The sequence below is a fragment of the Ciconia boyciana genome, chromosome 2 (assembly GCF_034638445.1).
Source record: "Ciconia boyciana chromosome 2, ASM3463844v1, whole genome shotgun sequence".
Taxonomy (NCBI): domain Eukaryota; kingdom Metazoa; phylum Chordata; class Aves; order Ciconiiformes; family Ciconiidae; genus Ciconia; species Ciconia boyciana.
The window spans coordinates 91676311-91702645 of NC_132935.1; the positions used below are offsets into that span (position 1 = coordinate 91676311).

Consider the following 26335-nt stretch of genomic DNA (forward strand, 5'->3'; position numbering starts at 1 on the left):
GATTCACAGTTTGCTTGTCGGGTTTTTTTTTAACTAATCTTAGAGCTTACATTCTCAGGCCTACTTGAAAGCTCACAGGACTATTTGGAATAGCCCAAATATCACAGTGAAAAATGTAAAAGGTGATATAGCACTCTGACATGTTATTCCTAGCTCTCATCTCAGCTAGGTTTTAAGATAGGTTGTACTGGAAAAAGTACTAATTTGAAAAAAAGGATTTAAGTACTAGTTAAAGTGGTTTCTAATTTATTCTCACTGGACACTGATCAAAATGTATTGCACTAGCATTAGTGGAAGATTTAAGACAGCATTAAAACACTTTTGTCCCTCCTCACACTTCATTGTCACAACAGGTAGGAAACTGGTTTAATTAGCGTTTGATTTCTATTGAGTTGGAAAGTAATCCTTTACCTTTGTTTTTGTGGGGCTGTATCACAGGATCTGAAGTCAACAATAACACATACCAGGCAGAAAAAATATAGCCAGATATTGTTATTTACCCGTTCAAAATTCATTTAGCTATTTTGAATTATTTCAAAGCCTTTTACTCAGAAGAAGAGTTTAAAAAAATTAACTTCCTTGACAGTATAAACATTAGCTACCCATAATAACAATGATGAATATGAATATGATACAGTAATACAGCTGAAACATGACAGGCAAGGAAGAAAACATCTTCCCCGAAATCCCCACCACCACCACCACAGCAATTCAGACCACCTACCATCCCTCACAGCTATCATAACACTGCTGAAAAACAGATTTTTCAAGAATATTTGTAAGAGAAAAGACTAGGTACTTGGCATATATCAGCCAGCAATCTGCTCCAAGCCTAATAGATATTTATTATTAAATTTATGTACCTACTAAAACTTTGCTTCTATTTATAGCACATTGCTACAAGAATGGCTCTTGGTCATTTACAGATAATCTTTCCTCATTAACAACGCAGTAGTTCCCAGAGTGCCCCACCTGGATGAGACAAGTAATCTGGCTGTTACGTTGCCCGCTGCTATAAAGCCAATAAGGGACTGAACACTTGGCACTTAGGAATGAATGTGCAAAAAAGGGAACTTTATATTAAATTGCATATACTTTGGGTTAATATTATTGAAAAAGGAAAGCTCAGACAGCAATAACTTGGCAGAATATAAAATAAAACACTTCCAGCAACCAACATCTGATCTTCTCAACCTGTTTACAAGGTTAACTTCCGCAAGTTGTAGAGCTGAAAGGTTTGGTGACAAAACACTGAGCCTCTTGCTTCAAAACTGTAGCGATATATGTAATAGAGCTGAAGATATGCCCCAGACTGCCTGGCCCTCCACCTTTCAGAAGGCACAACATGCCACATGTTTTTGCTTTTCATCATCTCACATACACATGCTCACACACATATGTATTTATATGCAGAATGAGAGACAATGAGAGAAATACAGATGGCACTTCAAACCTCTACTGGCATTTTATTCCACTCAGTGACCTACCAGTATCTTTGCTTGTTACAAGGTAGTCCTTCCCCTCCATTCACCCATGTACTTTCAGTGCAGGTGACAATGTTTTACTTCTACAGATTTTGAAATAGAAAGCCCATAACTCCACAAACAAGGTAAAGCAGAGACAGCAAAAGTGCAGGCTTCCCAACACTGGACAAGCTAATACATGGTTTAACTTTTTATTTCTAGATAGGTGTGATAAAGCTGAATGGCTGAAACTGAAAAACTCAAACCACTTAATGGCAAAAATATCCATTATAACTCTTTCCTAGCCACTACCCACCACTGCTCCTAGTGATGGGGCTACTTGATTTGGCATTCACACCTTGTTGATGGTGCAAAAGACCAACACTTTTACTGCTAAGAGGAGACACTGCTCTGGAGGAAGTGTGAAGTCCACTGCTAAAAGATGACATGGAAAACTCACACTGGTGTGGCAGACATCTGCCAGTAGCAGACAGCACCTTACAAAAACACTAACAACAGGAGAAGCAGGTACAAGTAATCCCATATAAACTGGCAAGTGCTGTAGCAAGGGCTCCTCAGATTTCTGTAGCAGACTGCAAACACCCTAACAGCTTCAGATGATTGATTATTCGCATTTGCTTTGATATTCAAGCCAGACCAGTACTATTACACAAAAGTAGTCTTATTCAATACTGCCTACTTTTTTTAGTCTAAGAAATTATTTGTCTTATGATCAAATAATTATCTTGATATAACGAAACAGGGAAGGGTGGTGAAAATTAGTTTTAAGCACTCAAGCATAAGACTTTTAACACTCTTTTTTGGCAGGATTACTTTTTCACAATCTTAAACCAAATCATTCCATTAAGCAATCAGACACACACTAGAGAGCACAAGGGAGGCAGCAGGGTCACGCATGCAGGAAGGGTGGGACAAATAAGAAGTGGCAGCTTGCTGTTAGATTCATTCAGGCCATCTTTTTTAATCACTCCTTAAAAAGCTTCATCAGTAGCTTAGAATTAGAAGACAAGCATGTTAATAAACTACTACTCCTAAACTGAACATCCAGGAAGCAGTTTAAATTAAGCCTAATAACTCTGTTAGGCTTCAGAATTGCTACCATGCTGATGTGAATGGAGAAAGTTCACACTCCTCTCAGTTACTGGCTAGCTGTAGCTTTCAGAGGACAATATTGACTCAATTTACTCTGTTCATGGTTTAGCAGCTTTACTGACAACAAGGGACACCAACTCAAATTAATGCATTTCTGCAGAGTGTAACTCTGCAAAGTTTGTTAGTTCAAAGGCAGAGGGAAGGTAGTACCCAAGCCACCACAGTTGCCATAGTTCCTCTTGTTCTCTTTTCAACATTACATAGAGCTGCCCCCAGAATTGAAATCTTCTGGATCAGTAGCATTTTCAGATGGACTTACCGCAGGTAAGGTGCTTTGGACGTATTGTTGCTGTCCAATTCATACAGCAAATCTGCCCGCAGACCATCAGCAACAAAGAGGACGAGACGTTTTGCCGGAGGTGGCAGTGGAGTCTGCTGAGGAGTCATACCATGAACCAGGGGAGAGCTGAAGTAGATGTCAAAAATGGAGACCAAGAACACACAATGCACAATGAGACCAGCGAGTATGAAGACTGGTATACTCATGGCAGCAGTGGGCTGGCAAGGCAAAGTCCAACACTGAGAGAGAGTAAGAAAAATAAAGTTAGGCAGATGAGACTTGTCGGAATCAGTATTTATTTCATTTGTTATAGAATGGGAGTACCATAACCACAGTCATTACCCAAGATCCATAATCAATCTCTGCTTCCAACATGCTTTTTCCTAGAAAGTTTTGGTCAAAAGTCACTACATGGCTAATTCAGCCTTTCAGATAGTCATTACGTCTCAGCAACTCATCTCTGGTGTTTAGTGGGGTATCAGATGGCTTCAAAAGACCACTGAATCAAGCCACTTTGTCTGATATTCAGCAGTTTTTTTGTTACCTACCTCAGTGACAGAAGACTCGGACAACGCAGTGTCTTCATGAACATACTACCCTCTGCCGGCGGATTGCATGACAGTGTTGAGGGCTGTTCAGGCAAATGCAAGCCAAAGACAGTTAGGGAAAGCCATCCTATAGCAAACATCCATCCAAAGTTGCTTTTTCTCAATTCTGGGCTCATTATGTTCTGCCTAGAAACAGAAAACTTCTTTCAAAGGAACAAAGACGCCCTGCTGAGTGCAGAACGCTATTTCTCTTCTAAAACAGGTGACAACAGCACAACAGCTGAAGGATTATGTTTCGTGGATAATGATATTCCCTTTTTGAATGTTTTTTTCTGCCCTGTCATCCTCTGAAGTCAGGTTAGGGATACAGATATGCTTAATAACAGGTACACTGGAAATGTACGTAGTCTGCCACATGTACTGAGGGGTTCATATGATGCCTACTGAAGGCCACACAAATATGTATATTGACTCAGGTAAGTGTGGGATCTGACCCTGAATGAGGCTTAGTTCTGACAAAGTACTATTAGCACTGTCCAGGTTGCTTAGTTATTCAAATATTAGCTAATTATCAACCTTAACAAAACACCTTCACTCACCAGTTTAGAAACAGATGTTCCTAACAGCCTGGAAGGTTCAGATATTCAATTACCTATGTAAATACACACCTCTCTCTAAAAGAAACTCTTTGTTTCAGAATCTATTTAGTGCTTCTAAATGACAATATGCAAGTTCACCTTGTTACTTATGGAATTCCAGTAGCTGGACAGACACAGACAGTCACCACATGGTAAGACTATTATTCTTACCAAAAAAAGAAAAAAGGCTTCACTACCACATAACCTTAACTGTGATCAAAACTCTTTTATTTTTTTTAAACAAAATTTTTAAAGGGCCAGGAAAACCAGAGAAAAAAACCCCACACATTAAAAAAAGATTTGAAGGTTAATACGTATTATTACTTACTAATCCAAAGAAAATTCAGTGTGCAACTTAACCATAACTTCCAATTCCACCCATTTTCCCTACTGAAGCACAGATGCAACAACTTCAATCCTAATCAGAAACATTAATATAGTAATTTCTCATTTTAGAGATTTGGAGAGAAAATCACGTAACAAGATTGAGATAACTAAATACAACACTTCAAAGAGACACGTAGTAGTCACACTTAAGTGATCAAACAAAAACTTTTTATTAATCAGGAACTTACGTGCTTCTATGTCTACAAGTGAGATTCCAAGAGAGACTTGGAATATTTGTAAATATCAGTTTGTTTATTTTTTAAGTACTCGGGATTCCTGCATGAATTTATATACATGAAACCACAGTCACAGGAATACCATTAAGTTGAACACCAGACCTCATTTTACTCAATCAGTTTTATTTTCCATAGGGCTTGTTTTGATGTAGTTGTGTTTGATAAGAGAATCCAAACTATTCATGCTTTAAACTGATGAGACTAACCACCCTACTAAACAAAGTAGTTACTTCAGTCAGATACTTGCTGTTGTATACTCCCAGTGCTACAATTCTATAGCTTAATATATTCTAAACTCTTCTCATTAGTAACTTAATCTGTTTTCAGCACTAGATATTTATCTTTGGTTTAACTCTCCCCAGGCCTGAGGCCTTGCTTGCAGCAAGAAGACTGCAATCAACACAGTTCAAATTTAATGTTGTCTTAGTCTATAGTGATCTACAGAATTAATTAAAAAAAAAAAAAGATACTTTCTTTTGCAACCACAGTTTGACTACATTACACTAGACTATTCATCTGGGCACAACATATCCAACTGCTCATCACCATCAGATGATTTCAAGACAGGCACCTGCCAGAGAACCTGCTTCTGCCACGTCCCTCGTAGCCACTCCTTCTGCCTCTAGCTTAGCTTGCATTGCTCCTTTAATGCATGACTTTGTTCATCATCACTGTGACATAACATTGTGAAGAGCATCCTATCCTCAGGCTTACAAATACTTTCCCACACGTATAAAGTGTTTGGAAAGCTCCTAACTGCATCTCAGCTGAATGCCAGAACAGCACCTGCCACCCTTTCCTAATGGCAGTCTTGCTTTCAAACTGCTAAGCCATTGGGCGAGGTGTTGCAAACGAGCACTCGTCTGTGGTTAGAGAAGGCTCCAACCCAAAGAACAAAGTTTAAATACAGTCAACAGCAATTCTAGAGAGGCACCAGTGACCTTCTACACCTTTTCATCTTGATCAAGTTACAACTAAACTTGGTCATTGCCAGCCCAAAGTGCCTAAAGTTCATTTAAGACAGCTGGTTTGTGAAATACATCCTCTTCAAACATCCGAAGTATCATGGAAGAACAAAACATTTCCAGTTACTGGTTTTCAGTGGAAAAGGAAGTTCTGGGTTTCTCTGGGACTTCCAACCCAAAGCACCCATTCTACCCCTGTAGGACAAACACCCAAGACCAGGCTTTTTTGGACCCAACTTTCCACAGGTCCATTCCCATCTCAGTGTCAGATCCTCTCAACACATGCTATGCCACTTGGAGCACACCCCCATTTCTTCTCAGCCTACAATGCTGATACATATTTGACTATCGAGAAGGGCGAAAGAAAACCAAGCAGGCATATGGATGACATTTCTTGTAGAGATCCTCTTCTCTAACAGCTGAACTGGGCAGGCGGGAGAGATCTGACAAAGCAAAGCAACGAGACTGTATCAGAAAAGAACAACTGTGCACATTAGTCGTCTCAAAGGGAGACGATGCTCAGGGGAAGGGCAAGGCTCGGGTCCTTGAATGCAGAGTTAAGTTTCTGTTTTCACCCATGATGTGGAAACATTAGTTTGCCTAAAAGGTATGGCAACATAAATGAAAAAGGGCAAGTTAATTTCCAGAAAGCTCTTCCCAGAGACTGAAGACAGACAGAGGGATCCCCCAGGCACGCTACCTGTGACAGACACTGCAACCACCATACGTATGGACCAGGTTCTGAGCCACCCTACTGTGGCACCCACCTAAAACAGTAACCAAGATAACACATTCATTCATATTTACTGAATTACAACATTACTTATCAGAGACCTGACAAATACTCATGTCTGGAAACAAACAGATTCAGATATTAATGAAGTAAAGTATTCCCTATCAAAGAAATGCCCTCACTAGGTCCCTCTGAACTTAAAAGTACCACAGTCTAAGACAGACACGGGTGGAAGACAGTTGAACGATAGGCTGAAATGGCCCTTTCCTGTATAAAAAACAGTTTGCATTTTGAGAAAGAGCTTGTTTAAGAGATCCATTGCTGCGCAGAAACAGGTCTTGGCTGATACTGGTTTGTTTCTTGGCTGAATTGCTACCAACTGGTACTTCACACAGTTCTTTTAACTAAAAAAAGCCAGCAAGACAGGAAATCAAAGAAATCAAAAAGAGCATCAGAGGTACCATTCAGAAGTCTTCTTCAGTTTGCCCCTATACTGGTAAGAAAAATGAGGGTGCTTTGTCTCTGCTAGAAAGAGATAACGCAGTGACCTCACCTACAATCTAAGTTAAGGCCGGCAGAGCTGACAAGGCCAGACCACCAGCATTTCACTATCAACATCAACATTTAATTGTAAACTTTTGGATTTCAAGTGTTAGAATATATGTCCTGCAAATTGGAGGACGACCCTCTTCCCTAATTGGGAATGCCAAAGTCGCTTGAATTCACATTTACAGGTATTTAAGCTTCTTAAATCTAGGATGGGCTACCACATTTCATTTTGCTGTGGAACAATATAATTTTGCCCACACATTTCTAGCTACTTGATATGAAGAGTCATTAGTTCAATGGATGCCAAGGCAACAGAGAAAAAACATCTCTTCTTGGAGCAGCCATCCATCCCCCGGAACCCTACTATTAAAAGTTGACTTACCATGGATCACTGAACCATGAAAGATAAACCATCAAGGAAGAAAGTGAAAGTAAAAGACAGAGGGACCTCTGGGATTTGTGAATAGACTTCCATAGAAGAGGAGGATTAATACTAAGCAACATTTGTGCTGTGTAATTGCAGCTACAAGCGTTTGTGGCACAAGTAAAAGAAAAAGATGAGTATCTCTCACTTCAAGTACAAATTGGATACTTGTGGTCATCTCTCCTCCATTGCACTCATGCATAAGGGGCCATCAATATGGAGAGGGAAAGCTAAATATTTATCTTGAAAATATCCTTTTCCTTACAAGATTCTGGACACGATCTTCATGTGTCAGAAAAAGGAGATTTAGGAAAAACGAGATTTGTGGAGAAACCTCAGTGTAGATCTCCTGGGACATCTGGGGTTTTCTTCTGCCTATGATATGCTCTAGCATTACACCTTTTTTTCCCCATTCATTTCCCAGAGGCGTGGAATCATCAGTTGATCTGTGTTCTCAAAGATGCAATGCAAGGTCTTGGACTGCAAGTCCAAGGAGGGATGTCACTTAGCAGTCAACAAAGCCTCCACACAACCAGTGCAGAAACAGCTGGAACTAGTGGACAGCATCTCTACATTTGAAAATGCAGAGTTCTTCACTCATCTGAGTCCTCTGCCATACATAGATCTCTTCCACTCCTCTTTTCTTCTCCCTTTGTGCTTTTGCATCACCATTTGACAGGGTGGTTCAAAAGCCAGTCTGAACCTGCAGGTCCAATGTGGGAACCAGAAGCTGAACAGCATCTTGTAGGTGTTCTGACAGGCCTATCAACATCAGGAGGAGCTGCAAATGGAGGTACCAGTATCAAACCCCTTGGTGCCCAGCAGCCTTCTGGCATGTTTTTCTGGCTGGGAAGAGGAGAGAGCAGCTACCCAGTAAAATTTAGCTGCTCAGACATCCCTCAAACCTACAGTGTCTGCTCTCATACCTTCTAGGCACAGAGAAAGCACAGCTAGCACTGTCTATGCATCTGCCCTAGCAGGAAACATGCTTATCGATATACTATTTCTCTGTATCTCACAAGAGATACAGAAATGAAATCCAGCTTCTATACTTCTATGGGATACCACACAAAGGGGAAAAAAAAAAAAAAGAAAAAAAAAGAAGAGTCCTTTGGTTTTCTCCTCCCCCCTCTGTTACAGAGGTCATCAAGCAAATTTCTCTGTAGGGCCTGGTGCTTGATGGTTCAAGGCAGAAATCTCGCAAGGCATGCTCAAAGGAAGAAATAACAAGGATAAAAGGAAAAAAGTGGATTAAGCACTAGCTTATAAGAAAAAGCAAAAGCCACAGCCTGTCAAGAGAAGAAAAATAGAAATGTATTAAACACACACACCCCTTTTCACTTGGGAGGACAAGAAGCCAGATCTATTTATTACTAGTGCAAAAATGTCTCTGCCCTCAGGTGCCTGGCCATTCAAAAAGTGGATAAACAAACTGTCACTTGAAAATATATCTTACATCTTTCTGTCAAGGAAACTTAAGCCAAGGATATCTCAGCATTTTTGTGTCTTCTGATAGTTTCCCAGGCAATCCCTTAGCAAGTGACCGAGTGCGCTACTTCCCACAGTCCTTATTTTCACAAAGCAAAACATGAGCTTTGCCCAAATCCTGACTGCATTATTCTACTTAATTCTGTTAAGCCACTGCCTATCACACCAAGAGGAGAGAAAGAAGCTTCTGGTCTTGTAGATAACACAGGAGCATGCTGCAACCTATTTGCCACATGCCATTTCTTACTGTCCATCCAAACATACCACTTGTTATAATACAGCTCAGCCAGCTAATTCACCTCCTCTACAGACTCAGCCCAACTAGTAAACTATGTATCAGACTCTGATTTATGCTTTTTTTTCTATATTTTTTCTCCTTCTGTCACCACCTCCTAAACTAAATACAGAGCCAATAATGATACTGTCCAACCTCCAGTATGTCAGAATTTAAACTATCCCAATAAGGTATTTGTTGTTCATACCGTTTGGAGCCAACAACACAAAGCTGGTGTAGATTCTTAAATAAAGACCATTTTCAGATCCTTAACAGAAAAGTACTAAAGATCCACCAAGCTACTCACTGCCAGTTAAATACGAGTTGTCCACATGAATAGACCAAGTAGAAAATTAGCACTGCCCTGGCTACACCAGGGGCTTCAGCAGACGTCAGAGCTTCTCACCTTATTGGATGTTGTACACGAGCAGAGAAGAGAGCGAGCAGATGCAGGGGAGCAATCGTTCTGAGGGACGACAAGGCGGAACTAGCGGACACCTTTCTTAAAGTCTAGGAGATTAAAGAAAGAAAAGCAGCAAGGACCTCCTGACCACAACTAATTATTTTTCCAGAATAAAGTGATTCACACAGATTAGAGAAAGGCTTTTTGTCTGGTTTTTGCTTCCCCCTCCTCCCCCCGGGAATCCTCAGAGAGAAAGTTCGGCTCCCAGCTGGTGGCAGATGGGATGAAGAGACCCTCTCTTTCTTTGTACTCACACCTATCAAACAATCCAAAAAAATCCTGCTATTAGCTGCAAGTTCCTCACCAACAGTCATGTCAGTGTGACGATTAAAACACCCAGACTACGATGGCGGCAGGGGAGCAAGACAGCTGCAATGAGCCACCTAAGCCCAACTACCAGAGACGAGAAGCAGGCAGATTATTTCACGTGAGCTTTTCCCTCTTTTCAAGTTGATCCATAACTTGCTGACAAGACTTTTTTTTTTCTTCCCCTTTTTTTGACTCATGCCACAGAAGCTACATCCACAGCCCCAGGCTGGATCAGGTTCCTCAGCACTTAACAGGAAGGCTGACATAATTAAGTGCAGCCCTCATTTTCCCAAAGTAATCTACATCTAAGCTGCATTCCTCTGAAGTTACAATCTCTCAGTACTATTTATAAGGCAAAGAAAACCATACTTGTACAGCAATACAATATAGTTCTTCGTGAGAAATGTAACATTTCCCTTTTATATTTTTCTTTCTTCAAATACGCAATAAAACATATACAAAATACTACATGGAATATGCCCCATTGGCAGGAATATTTTTTTAAGGATAACGAAGTGTCAAGACAGGGAGCTCAAGATACATTAGTCATTTCTTTTAGAGGGACCATGCTTCACTAATACTGTCAAGTCTGTTGGTTAAGATGAAGAAAATCCATTGGAAATGCATTTTCAATAAGCATCAATGGCCTTGGTTAAGTATATTTTAAAGAAAAAAGAAAGAGACAGGAATGTCTGCTATGTTTCTGGCTGACTAATACATTTTTCAACTAAACAGTGTTGTGTATTTTGTAATTTAAACTGTCAAAGCGGCGACTGTATAATTTGTCAGTACATAAAAAATGATCCTTTTGCTTAGGGTAGGGGAGCAAAGTGGAAGTTGTGTGGTCTAACTGACAGTATTTTGCATGGTATGGCAGTTATATATCATCTAAGACAGTACTAGCAGTCCGTACCCTATTCTTTTACTAATTTAAAGAGTTATACTAGTGAAGAAATGCAATCAAGTCATTCCTGCTGTCACAGCACATACACCTATTGACTGCACAAATTAATTTACACAAGAGACTTACCAGCCAGTCTCAGAGTAACACTTTCTCATATCTTCACACACTACTTAAACATATGAAACTCAAAATCCTCATCTTGACTTCATCGTATAATCATACTATGAATAGAAGTGGGATAATGATAAAGTCCCTTTTCCTCCTTTCCAAAATTTCATTTTCTTTCTCTATTGAGGCATAACATGCTCTGCCAGACAATGAAACTGCAACTACAGTATTTCCACTTGCTCTTGCACTGAAGTGGCTTTCGTAATTCAAACCATCTGTTTAAAATTATTTTATGTTCAACATCTTCACTGAGCATTTTAGGGATTATAATAACAAATGACATCTGTTTTAAATTTTAAATGTGGTTCAGTAAAGCACATCCAAACCTGAGGCAAAGAGCTCAAAGAATATTTTATTTTCTTTTTAACATCACCTGATAATCAAAATTACTCTGCCTGGCTAGAAAAGTCTCTTTTGCCGAAACTTTTCAAGGAGAAATTTGACTATGGCCTACAAGGTGCCAATAAAACATCAGGTGTCCTAATAGTTGAACATACTGCAAATCAGTTACCCCAACATCAGCCTACGCAATTTTCTCCGAATTATCCTGTAAACATGGGAAATCATATCCACAAGTCTCCCAGGCACAAAAACATACTTGAGAACAACACTGACAACAGGACAGCATTGACAAAGAGAACAACGATACTTCTTTAAGAAACGATGACTGCTTTGAGGCATGAAAGAGAAAACAAGAGCATCACGCTTTGGTAACACTTGTTAGCCAAGTGGAGAAAAAAAACGAAGAGCAGAAATTCAGCATTACATCTACTCAGTATGCAGGCAGTGAGAAAATCAGAACTCAGAAAAAGCAAAACCCAACAACAATGAACCCTGAGAGGTTTTGCTGTGAATCAACTATTTCACTGGGCAACAGCATTTGGGGGGCCTATGCCTGTCTTCAGGAGGTATTTACAAATCCTCTTGGGTATTTCTTGACTTCTGAGTCATTCAGCAACACTCTATCAGCAAGTCTTCTTCAAGCACCACTGTTCTACAGCTTAACATCATATTTTCATCTCAATATGGACTGTTTAGTTCTTTTTGTGCTGCCAAGAGTGTATTGCATTACTCAGATTTCTCTGTTCTTGCAAAAGATAAGGATTTTTTTTTTTTCCTGCCATTGTTTTTTCTTGCCCTGTTTGGAGATCTTGTAGACAGATTTTTCATATTACAAGTTTCATGAGATACTTTTGGGGAAAGAACGTCAGCCCAAGAGTGTTGAACAGAACCCAGCCCACTGACTTCCACAGCTGCTAGGGTCAAGGGACAAGTGGCACTTAAGAGAACACAAGCGCATGGAAGACAGCTTGCCCAGCAGTCTTGCTGTCTCATTGGAGCCCCCCCAACAAACCAAGGCTGAAGGCCCCTTGAGATATTTTTAAAGAGATTTGCAATAAAACTGTGCAATAAAGCACATGCACCAACACAAGCAGCGCAGTTCTTCCCTTTAGCAATAAAAGGGACAAGGATCAAACTCTCTGAAGTCAAACAACAAATATTAATGTAAAGCACAGGGGGAAAAGGATAGAAGAATAACAACCTTCAGCTGCACTGAGCTTTGCAAAACCAGCTTGCAAATGGGAGGAGAGGGAGAGGGAGAGGGAGAGGGAGAGGGAGAGGGAGAGGGAGAGGGAGAGGGAGAGGGAGAGGGAGAGGGAGAGGGAGAGGGAGAGGGAGAGGGAGAGGGAGAGGAGAGGAAGAGGGAGAGGGAGAGGGAGAGGGAGAGGGAGAGGGAGAGGGAGAGGGAGAGGGAGAGGGAGAGGGAGAGGGAGAGGGAGAGGGAGAGGGAGAGGGAGAGGGAGAGGGAGAGGGAGCGGGAGCGGGAGCGGGAGCGGGAGCGGGAGCGGGAGCGGGGCAGCCCCCGCCCGCGGCGGGCGGGCGCTCTCCAGGGTCCTGCACCGCTCCCGGGCCCCACAAAGCCGTTCCTGCCCGCCGTACGACCCAGGGCTCGGCACCGCGACAGACCGAGTCCCTGGGAAATCCCCCTCGAAAACATGCTGTCAGGAAGTACTGCTTCGTCATCAAGAAATAAGCACACGGGAAGAAAATTCTCCAATCCCTTCAATCACCAAAAGAAACAAACTACTCCAAAAAAATTGCAATAGCCAAGTTGCAAAGTGCAGAAAAAACCACTAAAAGGATGGATTATATCACCTTCAAGAGAGCATTCAAGTTCTCGAGTAGTAATGTAAGTATATACAGTATTTGGCCAAGGATACTTTAAGGTCTACTAAGAAATCTTTCTGCAAAGGAGTCACCTCCTCTTTAAGTCTTCCCCTGGCAGCCATACTTGCAAGGTGTTCACATAGAAAGCATTTTCCTAACTGTGCGTAAGACACAAAACCCACTCAAATTATCAGTTTCTGCAGCCTGAAATACTTACATTCACTTCAGAACAAAGTTCTTTTTGCTCCTACAGCAATCCCTACTAACAAAGTAATTAACATTCGTTATCATTTATGATATATCAACTTGTAAACACCCTCTGTTGAAACCCTGTGAGCTTACATTTGTTTTTAAGACAAAGCCAAGCCACTTTTCATTTCTGTAAGGCATCCTTATTTTTCAGCTGCTGAGTGACTCTAATAATTAATAGAGCCAGGAAATGATTCCTGGAAACAATCAGTATTCTGCCTCTTTGCAATATGGGGCATTGTGGATTTAAAATGAAAGTTCCCCACCACTCAAACTTTTCCACCAAAAATATGGCAATAGCTTCATTGTAGAAAAAAGGCTCAGAGAGCAAGATGAGAACTGTCAGACAGAGACCCAGAAAGCTGGAGAACACAGATGGGCAACATCTCTCCAGTTCTCATATTACGTCTTCCCCCCAAAATGGAGAATCATTTGTAGTTTCCTGATCTCTCCGCTAGCAAAAGAGGGGAGCGATACAACACTGGTAGGCAGAAGATTCCAAAGAGATGACAATTACTATTATGAGACAGACACCAAATATAGTTTCATGTCAAGAACAGGAAGGCAAGGTCTAGCTATTTTAGTATCTGCTCTCAGGGAGGACACAACCAGCTGGTTTTGAGATGACAGAAAAAGTCCGTTATTCACTTCTGCATAGCAATTATTCACCTGTACTCTACCATCTGTAGAAACTTGCTTGTAATTAAAAGCATGTTTTCCAAAATACTTAAGACCAGCAAGGCAAATATGTTTTATCAGGTATTTTATACAAAAATGGCTGTCATGGGAGTAGCAGTTAAAAGAACAAGAGCTCTTCACAGTCACAAATACTGCAAGGACAAGGAAGCCAGTACAGCTGCAGAGAGCTGTCCTGTCCTCCGCAGATCCTGCCCGCTTATGCCCGTGCCAAACCTCTGCTGGCACAGCCATCTGTACAGCTGTATAGTCAAGCAGGCTGCAGAATGAATTCAACTGAAAATAACCTCAAGAAAAAAAAAAAAGGAAAGAAAAGTAAAGATAACTTTGCTGTAGTTAAGTTTCCCAGTCCAATTCCCAAAACAAACCTCTGCGTTGACACCAGGACAGGACTGCATTTCCTCCCAACACCAGTGCTAACTCAGCATATTCAAAGCATGTTCTCAGACCCCTACTTTGTTCTCCGAAGCCTGCATCTCACACTAGTTGTATTCCTTTCATTAACACCATCGTTTATTGCATTACCTCCTCCACAGGCTGTCTCAAATCTCTCTTATCATATTTCCCCCTTATATTTGAACATGACTGAAGAACAGCAGGCTGTATAAGGAAAATATAAGGGGTGTTTTGCAGAACTGTGCAAATACTAAATTGAAGAGGAATAAGGTGAAGCAGGCAACCCTCAAAAGCACAGAGCAGCAGCATGGAGTCAGCATAGCAACATCTCTGCAAGCTGGCCCATGCTTCTGCAGTGACAGGAATAAGGAAGACCTTTTCAATGTGAAGCCTTAATTGTCTTGGCCTCCACAAAGCTTCAATACAAGACACCTTAAATTCAGGCAAAACAGCTTTTCATTTGAATGTAGGACCTTTAGACCTCAGAAATCAAGAATGACTTTACAATGATTGTTTTCATACTTCAGTGCACTGTTACCCATCCCCATCTACACTGTCCTTCACCACAGTGAGGCATGGTAAGGCCCCATGGCCTTACCTGTCTAAGATGGCATGGTAAGGCCATCTTAGACAGAGTGGTGTGTTACCCTCTACAACAGCTTTCTGTGCAGCCTACATTTCCAGACAACGCACTCCATCTTCCAGACTAGGGTGAATGAAGCCCAAGTAATTCAATACTCTAGTGTTTGTGGTGTCATAAAAGGTTGTATCTTTTATTCTCAAATTATGTCTCCTAACTCAACTGTAACAGCATTTTTTCCTATCTATTCATTCTCACAAAAACATAATACACACATCATGAAGCTTGAACAAGTTTTCTAAAATACTCCTTAGGCTCTGAGTTTGTCTGCTCACTGTATTTTTGATGGTAGGCTTCCAAATATCCACTGTTCACAGTAATCCTTCAAAACAACAGTTTGAGAGGTAGAAAAACACAGCCAAACTTTGATTCAAAGGGATTTGGGGGGTTTGTTTTGTTTAATTCAGGTCCTCATCCGACTTCATGGGACATTATCACATTTTCAGTGAGGCTGAAAATATTCCCAAGAGCCCCTTCACACTGATGTACTACTTCAAATCCCAATTTAACAAACATTTTCTAAAGTCAGTTTCTCTGGGTAAAGATACGTCTGTACTTAACACACAAGTAACTATTAACTACTGATATAAGCTATTCTCGTTAAAAACCATGCCCTTCAAACTGGAAGGGACAGATACCGTTTCAGAGAAATGGCAGAGGTCTTTAAGCACAAACTACCAACATTATGAGTCTCAACATTTGCATTATTCAGCTCCTGCAGAATATCAATATATTTTTGAGGTTAGAGAGTTTACAAAGCACTGAAATTCAATTTTTTTAAGGTCTGAAAATAAATGTAAAAATCATAACTTCCATAAAGTTTATTTTGAAAGAGGGTAGCAGTTAGTCTTAAATAAACATACATAGACAAAGATTCATTCAGGTAGCTCAGTTTTAGAAGATGACTTAAACAAGAGTTGGCAGAACTCACAGATCTGCATTATTTTAAAGTAGAAATCAGATTTGCTTCAGATTTTCCTCCATTATTTTGTTCCCTGTGCCTTGATTGGGACTCCAAACAGATGAAAAAAGGCTACTCTACTTCACTGTAGGACTCCCTAGAACACATTAATTCATACATTTCAGGTCTTCAGCACAGAAAAACCCAATATGGACCTAACAATTATTTTTTTAAAATGAAATTAACCTTGTCTGTAGAAGCTGAAACAGAAAACCCCTCATAGCTTGACTTAAACTGTGCACTCACTGTGAGAGCAGTTGACACTGCACCAGCGCACCACAGAAAGAACGCATACTTTACACACGCATGACCCCACCAAACAGCATAGAGGGAACCTGAAACCGTTTATATGTTTAAGTTCATTGAACTTCGAAGCATTAGCTCAAAGTTTAACACTCCTACCAAAATCAACACAGTAAAAGCAAAGACTGTTTTTCCTACTTATATTCCATCTCAAGAACTGTAAGTTTAAAAGTTCATGAAAAAAAATGCACAGACTCAAAAAATTATTTATACACCACCACCTCCAAAAAACTCTGAAGATCTTTTTCCTACAAGCCCCTTGTATTTTGGATACTTAGTTTGACAGACCTAAGACCATGTTTTTAGAAATCATGCTGTCTGAGATGTATTTAGGTATGCTGCTCTTCAGATATAGAACTCAAATCCTTTAAAAGTTAGAAGGAAACACTAACTCCAGTGAGAGACAAAGCAGCTTGATGAACAATCTGCCTCTCTCAGAATGACTACTGAATAAAATAAGAAAAAATTAATTTGTAGCTGTCTGCCTCAAGTAGACCTATATAATGCTTTATTTCCAGAACTCGTGCAGAACTTCTGCCTTGCACATCCTCCAAGGTGCTACACTTTCCTTATCAGGTTTTCTTTTCAGGTCTCTCAAAACAATACCTCTTTGGTATACCATAAGAAACGGTTTTTAAGCAGTTGTTAAAAGCACATTTTTCTCCCTACATTCTTCAGGTCTGGAATACACATTTCAGCTGTGTTAACTTTATCCCGGCCATCCATAAATTATTTTGGAGCAACTGAGTGACACCTGCAAATATTTCCATTAGTTTCATAAACCCAAACAAACCTCGAAGTACAGAAACAGAGGAATACTTTTACATTATTTTAGGTGAGGAAGAGTGAAAAAAGTTAGTCCTTACTGTAACAGCACACAGAAGTCGCCAGAAATAAGTCTCTTAAAAGAAAGGCAGAATTTAGTGTTTGAACTGCCTTTAAATAACTTCAAGTCACATGTAAACATTGCCGACGGCCACTAGAGGCTGCTACAGGACATCAGTAAGTTTTTCCCTCCATTTTAAGGGAAGAGGCAGAACACCAGCATGAACTTTTAGCAAGTTCATACTGAACATGCTTTAACTCTCCAGAAAGGAAAGGAAAAAAGCACACGATTTCTTTAAGGGTTCCCAATTCCACCGGAGCAGCAACAGTAAAATATTTTTGTTCTTATTCTTATTGTGGTCTGAGTCGAATTTTAAAGCATTTTCAATATACCACCATTTTACTTTATGCTATAACCAGTTCACACTCCACTACTTAGTCTCTTTTTGTATATCGACAACATAAAACAGTAAGTTAGTAAAAAAGTTCGAAGTTTATTATAGGACAGAATGCAAAATTGATTACACTATTTACAAAAAAGTATACAAATTAAGAACAGAAGCACCAGTCTTTTATAGCATACTATCATAATATGAATGGAATAGGTTGCAGTTACAGTACTGAATATTGCTTCTAGATCTCGGTGTCACCACAAAATGTTGCCACTATTTTATTACCAAGATTTCAGCCCCCATTTTGCTCTCAGTAAAGCAAGTAACTCCTAGTGAATCAGCTTTACACAAACAGAGTGGGAATGGGACATTATTTTCAAAGAAACGGAACAGAAACCCACTCTGGCCCTGTTCTGCATCGTTTGCAGTGAGCAGAACTTCCTTCAGTAGCAAACACGACCTGTTGCTACTCCCCGGCTTCAATTCAAGTTTCTCGCCAGGTAACACACAAGGCCACAGCTTCACATCATCTTTTTAAGAGCGATAGCGTCATACTTCCAGACACACAACCCGTGCTTGCACCCTCCCTAATTTCAGGCCTACCAGGCACACCTGATGCCGGACGACGGCTCAGGCCCATTGGGGGCGCGGCGCCCAGGCCGCCCAAGCACCCGCCCTGCCCGGGGGCCCTCACATGGAGCTGCCTTCCCCAGACAGCCCCACACTGGCCCAGCCAACACAACTCGTGCATGGGGTCGGCTGACAGGCCGAGCCCCACCCCCCCCCAACACCCTTACGCCACCAGCCGGGCCGCCGCTCCAAGGCCCCTAGGGCAGCCAAAGCTCTCTGGAAGCCGGGAGAGGCAGGCCCGCGCCCGGCCCCCCAGCGAGAACCCGGTCCCGGGGACCCGAGCGGGGCGGCAGCCCAGCCCACCCCCCTCCCTCCCGCGGGAAGCACTCAGTGCGCACGCGCCAGGACTCACTCGTCTCCCCTGCCGCGAGCTCCCAACAGCTTCCGCTTCCGCCCGGCCGTTCCCGCTCCCCGACCGCGCCCCCCGCCCAGGCGTCACGCGCAAGCCCCGCCCCCCGCCACGGCACCTCCTGCTGCCTCAGGCCCCGCCCCGAGCTGCCGCTCGCCTCCCGCGCGGAGGGGGCGGGCGCGAGTCCCGGACGGACCGGTCTGCGTGCCGGGGCGCTGCTCGCGGTTGGCCAGGGCATCTCTCGCGAGAGTTGGGCTCCGGAAGCGGTAGCGGGGCTGGTGGGAGGAGGCTGAGGAGGAGGCGGAGGCGGCAGCGGCGGGAGGGAGGAAGGAAGGAAGGAAGGGAGGAAGGAAGGGAGGGAGTCAGTCAGTCAGTCAGTCAGTCGCTGTTGCCGCTGGCGGCAGCACCCGCAGAGCGAAGGGGGCTGGCACCGGCCCCGGCCGAAGTGGCTGCGGCGGTGGCGGTTCCGCGCAGGCTTTGCCGAGGTAGCGCCTTGGCGGTGGTCGCGCCGTGTCGGGCTGTAAGATGGCGGCGGCGGGCGGGGGCAGCAGCGTGAACCCCTTCCTCAGCGACTCCGAGGAGGACGAGCCCGAGGAGTCCAGGCCCGGCGGCGGTAGCAGCAGCAGCAACGAGCCGAGTGGGTCGGCATACCCGCAGCAGCAGCAGGAGGCGGCGGCAGCCGCGGGGAGCCCCGAGGAGCTGCCGGGTTTGCGGGCGGCGGCGCCGGGCGATGCCGGCGGCGGTGCGGGGGCGGGCGGCGGGGCCGGCGCGGCCCCCGGCGCGGGGGAGCCGCCGCGGGTGTCGATGGACGCGATAGCGGCGCAGCTTCTGCGGGACCAGTTCTTGCTGACGGCGCTGGAGCTGCACACGGAGCTGCTGGAGAGCGGCCGGGAGCTGCCCCGGCTCCGCGATTTCTTCTCCAACCCGGGCAACTTCGAGCGGCAGAGCGGTACGCCGCCCGCCGGCGGGGCCCTGGGCGGCCTGGGCGGCAGCGTGCTCGGGGGAGCAGGCGGCAGGGAGCCCGGCTCCGGGCAGCTCAGTAAGTGACCCTGGCCCGGGGGGGGGAGGGAGGGGCGGGGCGGGGCGGCGGGGCTCTGGGGAGCGGTGGCAGCCGCCGCTGGGCGCACGGGGCTGGGCGGGGATGCCTCACGGTGCGGCCCCTTGCCGGTGCCTGTCGCTAGGGAAGCTGGGCGGCCGGGGAAGGCGTTTTGTATCGCTTCTTGTTTTCTGTAACCTGCGTGCGGGACTGGGGGAGGCTGTAGGAGCGGGGCAGCCGGGGGCTGAGAAGATGGGGTGCCAGGACCGATGTTACCCTGGTCCCGCTCGCGTACCTTATCGAGCCTCAGCCTTCCTGTGAAGGTCACACGTGTGCTAAATGTAGAAAAAATGCGAGAGACAGAAATTTCAGCCTTAGTTTTTAGCTGTCTCGGGGTTTCTTGTGCCTTCTTTAGTGCCTACTGTCAGGAGATAAGTCGTATGCTGGTAGGAGAAAGAGTTGGGTGTAGAGCTATGGCTGCTACATTTTAGACACTTAAAGTCTAAAAATTGTCGAAAATGGGGCATCAGGAGCCAGCATGTTATTTCTGCTGATGCATTGGAATGGCTAAGTCATCCAAGAGTAGGTCTGAGTTTCACAGCTCATGCACAACTAATACAGTGTTTCCTCTAATTAATGCTGGCATGTTTACCAAGTGCCTGCAGTCTTTGCCTAACCATTTTGGGATTTGGAGTTGGGGTGTGGTAAATACACTGGGTTAGTATAGCTTCTGGGAGAAGAAGTGGTGTAGATATTTGGAAAATCATCACGTAGCTGGCCTTAAAAGCTTTTGAGTTTTAATAGTAGAACAGATGGCTTAGAATAAAATTACTTGTGTGTCTTATCAATGTTACTGTCTAGAAATGTAGAGTTCTAAAAAGGAGGTAGCTTGTGGAAGTGCCTTTGAGAGAGGGAAGCTGCCCAACCACCTGACTTTTGAGGACTCGAAAATGATCCGAGGGCTGGAACACCTCTCCTACAAGGACAGGCTGAGAGAGTTGGGGTTGTTCAGCCTGGAGAAGAGAAGGCTGCAGGGAGACCTCATAGCAGCCTCCCAGTACTTAAAGGGGGCCTATAGGAAAGATGGGGACAGACTTTTTAGCAAGGCCTGTTGTGACAGGACAAGGAGCAATGGTTTTAAACTAAGGGAGGGCAGATTTAGACTGGATTTAAGAAAGACATTTTTTACAATGAGGGTGGTGGGGCACTGGAACAGGTTGCCAGAGAGGTAGTGGAGGCCCCATCCCTGGAAACATTCAAGGTCAGGTTGGATGGGGCTCTGAGCAACCTGATCTAGTTAAAGATGTCCCTGCTCTTGCAGGGGGGTTGGACTAGATGACCTGTACAGGTCCCTTCCAATTCAAAGCATTCTATGATTCTATGACTTAATGAACTTATGCAAAAGTATTGAAATGAAAGGAGTTGTGGTAAGCAGACAGTTGAAAGACTTATTTATGTGTATTCTAAGACACCTAAAGGCGTTTTGTAAATAGTCCCATATTTTTGTTTGTTTTAAAAAAAGTTTCAAATCTTGCAAAGACGTGCAGTTAGTCTTAAAATTTGGAAATAACTAAACAGTATCTAGATGGCAGGGATAATAGGAGACATCTAAACTTTCAACTTGTTATTGCTTTTCAATATCTTTTAAAAATTGTATGGATTTTTTTTAAATTCATGCTGTGTTGTTTATATTCTAGTTATCTTGTTTATGAACACTTAGAATTTTGTACTTGGCTTTGTCCAACTGAGAGCTTTAGTGTGGTGGTCTTCATGATGAGATTGGTGAATGTTGGAAAAACCTGTGCTTCGAGGATTTGAACTGATAAAAATTTCTGTTTCATTAAAAGCAGCTTCCTTGGGGATTCCAATCAATTCATCTGATTGATTAAACATTCTCTTTTCTTTGTTAACATGATATGTTGTTTCCAGTTATTGATAATGTACATGCTCCAGTAGAAGTAGAAAAACAGTAGCCTGTGTAACTGTAGTGTTGTGCATGCAAAAAAATGACCTCTTGCAATCCTAGACCAATGTACGCTTGTGTGAGAACATCTTAATGATATTGTGCTGACCAGCTGAATGATAGATGGCAATGGGACATCACTATTAAAGGCAGGAAGAAGCAGGGGGGAGAGAGAGAGGAGGGGGGACTAAAACTTGTTTTGGAGCAGTTTAATAATAGTGAGGTGTGCTAAAAATAAATATCATGCTAGACCTTAGGTTAAAGGTTAAGTGTAAGTGTCTTGAAATCTGGTACCTACAACAGGTTAGATTATGCTTTTCAAAGGATTTTTTTTTGTCTCAGCAATGATTCATAAGGCAGTTCACATTGAGTGACATTGAAAGGTGACAGATCCAGAACAATGAGAAAAAAAGTATTTTTGTATAGCTCAAGTAGATGAACTTACTGCCATCAGACTTCTTGCAGTCTGGAGTCGAATTGTGACAGTGCTGTTCGGCCTGATTCTGGTTAATGTCAAGAGCTGATAGTCTTATGCCTCTGAATTTATGCCAGTTTCCAAATGTTAAAAAATAGATATCAGAAGACTCTGATGGGCTGAAAATTATATGGTCTTTGCAAGAGTTCTTTTCACTTCCCTCTTAAGCATCCGGTATTACTGGATTTAGGTAGAGGACTAAGCCACAGGTCAGATCCAACAGTAAGTCTGAATAGTTTCCTAAGTTAGGCAGAAAGTTCAGTTTTGTTGAGAGGTCCAGTCTGTTGTGCCCACATTTGTGGATCCTCACATGGAGACTTGCAGAGAATGTATGTGAGAGTAGTGCAGATACCTTCTCTTGCTTTAACATGCCAAAAGGTATTTGAGAATAAACTACTAATTTTCTTCATGGAAACTATTGATGTAGAAAGTAGCGGAGTTTGGCATGATTGTCATTTCAAGGTCACTTGAATTTTATGCTTCAGTGAAAAAAAATTCTTAAGATTAAAAAAAAAGTTCTTTATTTCTATTGATATCTGAAGTCAGAATTTCTTCTGGGCGCTAGCTTTGCACCTGCTCCTCCCTGCCCCCAAGTTAGATGAATTTCTATGGGTTTACACTGAGGTATCTGATAATTTGAGTGGATGCAGAAAAAGCGTGACTGGCAATTCTTACTGAATGTGAAGTATGTTTGGAATGCTGCCTGAGGATTTCCACGGAGCAATGGAAAGCTTTCGTACTGTGCGTTCCTATATAGAATGGAAGAATTTCAGTGCAAGTGTTCATTGGCACTTCTCAGAATCCTTTTAGGCAAGCTAAACTGTGAGTGCATGCTGGAATTTCTTTTGCTTTTTTCTTATCTTTCTCTTTATAGACTGCTATAAAGAGGTTTTAATGAAGTATCATAGGATTTAAACAGCTAGCATCGTGTGGTCAGCTAGTGACTTAGAAGCTGTTTTGTCTTTGAACCATGCTTCAGAGCACTTGGTTACAAAAGCAAATGATAGTCAGATGACTGGGATTTCTTAGTTTTTGCAAAAACACCCTTCCATTTTCTGGCAGCAGTAACGTCACAGCTGCAAACAGAGATTAAGATATATTGTAATGAAAAATATGGAAATGTATGCTGTGTCTAGCAATTTTTCTCTTCTAGTTTGAAGCAAATTCACTTTGTGAAGGAGTCAACACTGTTCCTTTAGATGCACAGCACTTGTGTACAGTCATCCTTCGTGTCCTGTATCTCTGCTAGATCTTCCCGAACTTCTATAACAGCTTCTTCCATTGGTTTCAATAGCGGTAGCTCCACATCTGCTAGGCCATTTTGATACCACTTTTCTAATGCTACTCATGTGAGTGGTACGGTTTGGAAGTCCCTCCTTCATACACTATTCCAGATCTTTTCAAAGCCTTTGGATAGCACCTACATATTAAATTTAAATTTGTGTCCCCTTCCCCATCATCTTTGCATAAGAAAGTACAGTACAAATTGAGACACTGGACATTTAGAAATAAAACTGTAGCTCAAATGTCTCATCCCTGTTCCTGAACCTCAGATGTTTTCCCGTACATACATATGACCGTAATTCAAGCTTGAGCATAGCAGGTGAAGAATACTTTTTTTTTTAAATGTGATTGATATGGTGCCCTTCAATTGCTATGCTTTGCGAGAGCCCTTTCCTGAAGGGATGCAGCTTACACTGTTAGAACTAGCTTTAGCCTTAAAATCTGCCAGTTATTTTTTCTTTATGGCTACAAAAGCTCAACATTCTCAAAATTTGAAATAGCTTTAATGAAAATCATAAAGAAGGGGTTTGAACATTTATGTTACATTTATGTTTTTCAGGAGATTATTTGTTTCTAGTTATTTCCAAAATAAAGTTGTTTATAACTTTCTGGGGACTTGATTCCAGTTATATAAAGCTAATCTGTGAGTACAAAATTATAAAGTATTGCTGCTTCTTCGTAGTAAGCTCCTAGCTTTGTTTACGATTTGGGATTATTTTTTTTAAATTTTTTTCAGATATTGTGAAGTATCTCTCTGTTTTTGCTTGTAGCCTTTGAAATTCAGATGGGTCCTACTGGAAGAAGCCACGTGGGAAGAGTGTATTGATTATGCTTTTGTGAGAAAGGGGTGTCTTCGTAATAGCTCTCAGTCCTGAGTTACAGACATTGTGACTATGTGTAGGCCCTTGTCATGATCAGTGTTTCACCAGATCTTTGTTTCGTATGAATATATAGCAGACCAGGGCTACCTCAAAACAGTTCGTTATATCTCAGCTTCAATGGCAGTCTAAATAAGAGGAAACTGGGAAGAAGACAAATAACTTCTGTTGTTCTAATGACTAGTTCTTTCTTTGTTAGGTGTTTTGTTGTCAGCTCAAGTCTTTTGTTTGTTACTTTATGAAAGTAAGCAAAAATATATAGTCTTGTTGCTACCTCTCCAGATGCTGTGAGGTGGAATGACAACAGTGGTTTTACTACCTGATTTCCCAGGAGCACCTGGGAAAGGTGCTCTTTTAGTAAGGACAGAATGGAAAGATGCAGATGAATAGGTAATGACAGCTGCTGGTATCGGCAGATGGGAGAGACTGAATGTTGTCTCTTTAAAAGAAGTACAGAAGACAGTTGGAAGAGTAAGAGGTTTGTACGTAATGCTGAAGGAAAGGGGGGCTGAGTTCCCCGCAGACCTGCCAGAAAACAGTAAGGCCTGGATGAAACCTGAGGGGTTTCATACTGCTCTGGTGTTGGCTTTACTGATAGAGAAGCCAGGTGAACTTTCTCCAGTTGTGACTGCTTTAAACACCCCTCCATTTTACCAGCACTGGTATTTCTGAAAAGTTTTCAGTGAGATGCACTTCATAGCTTAAGAGCTTTTTAGTTTAAGACTTATGCAACTGTTGGAGTTGTCGAATGAGTGAAACCAGGTCTGCTGGAAGCTGTTTCTGATGGATGAGTGGATAGTTTAAGCTTTGGCTGATATCTGTGTTGGGGTGATTTGGGATGTAATGGTAGATAGTTCAGAAGACAGGTTAGTCCCCATAAGGGTATAACTACACAAAGAAATAACAAGATAAGGTAGCATGAGATAAGCATGACATTGATGGTCAAAGAAGGACAGACGAGTAGCCACTAGCACTAGGCAGGCAAATACCAAGTTATCACTGAGTAGCAACTGTACCATATGTCCACGTTATATTTTACCTTGTAGTAACTTATTTGCTTGTAGTTGTTCTCTTACGGTGTTTACAGATATGCTATGGGGAATTAAGCTGCTTTAGTCCTGGCTTTCTGTTCTTTTCCTGTGCCAGATTTACTGTTACTTTTCTATGCTGGGGAAGGCAGAAGTGAACCTCTATATATATGTACTGTAGCTAGTTCAGTTATGTGCAAGTTTAACCATGCCTTGGTTGAAAGCTTCAGCAAAGCAAGCAGGCTTTGTGCTGAAGCTGCACACATTTCCTTCTGTCAGTTTTGCTGTCAGGGAAAGGAGAGATTGGGGGTGGGTGGGGAGCAGAGAAGAAGGGAAACAGCAATAGGATTAGCTAGAGCTTTGCATTTCAGAACCAACCATTGGAAGCTTCTTTAAGCTCCCCTGTACGTAACTTCAATTCCATATAAGTTATATTGAGTTTCCTGTAGCTTTTCTTCCTCTCAGAATTATCTTTTTCTTGACTGAAGATGTGACTTGTAAATTCTGTTCAGCTGAGAGAGTGCTTGCTGGAAATCTTATACAAGATTCATTACCTGTTATAGAAAGATTTGGCTAGTATTTGCAAGCAAGTCATGATCAAGTAGGTATTGATATCAGCTGTGTTGGAAGCTGATCTGTGTGCAGTCCATCATCTCTGTTAATTTAAAATTTGTAAATACTGGACTTCTATGTTCTATAAACTCAGAATTAATTAAAATATGGAAAAATAATCTTTTTCAGGAAGTTCTCATACTTTCAAACTGAACTAAGGTTTGTTACAAATTCTGAGTTAGGTAATTTATGTATATGGAACTATTTAAAATATAGTATCAGAAGTCTCTTTCCTATCAGTATATAAAAATAAGTCATAAAATGTTATGCTGTTGTTTGTTCAAAGTTGTAACTCTTAATCTTCAATGTATTGTATTTGTTTTTCTAGTGTATTGTAAAGATGCAGGTTTGAGAAACTGAGTTGAATTCTCCTCTAGCATAGGCTAACTTTGATTCAGTAAAGGTTGTAGGCCTTGTATTGTTACTTATGATGCACGTGCCTGAGAC

The 26335-nt window shown here is 42.2% G+C and overlaps 2 protein-coding genes across 6 annotated transcripts in view; one reads left to right on the forward strand and one right to left on the reverse strand.

Annotated features, from left to right (window-relative positions):
- The window catches only part of PIGN (phosphatidylinositol glycan anchor biosynthesis class N), a 110030-nt gene extending 91347 nt beyond the window's left edge, over positions 1–18683 (reverse strand). For all 5 annotated transcript variants that reach the window (XR_012041024.1, XR_012041025.1, XM_072853150.1 and 2 more), the window contains exons 1-3: positions 18616–18683; positions 3465–3547; positions 2896–3155 (exon numbers count right to left, since the gene is read on the reverse strand). Coding sequence is in view for 3 of the 5 variants with exons in the window: in XM_072853150.1 (XP_072709251.1) it covers positions 2896–3122 (227 nt within the window). In the remaining 2 variants the exon portion in view is untranslated. The remainder of the gene's footprint in view (positions 1–2895; positions 3156–3464; positions 3548–18615) is intronic.
- A 240-nt stretch (positions 18684–18923) lies between these two features.
- The window catches only part of RELCH (RAB11 binding and LisH domain, coiled-coil and HEAT repeat containing), an 86373-nt gene continuing 78961 nt past the window's right edge, over positions 18924–26335 (forward strand). Inside the window, exon 1 of the mRNA XM_072853153.1 lies at positions 18924–19651. Coding sequence (XP_072709254.1) covers positions 19138–19651 — 514 coding nt within the window. The 5' untranslated portion in view covers positions 18924–19137. The remainder of the gene's footprint in view (positions 19652–26335) is intronic.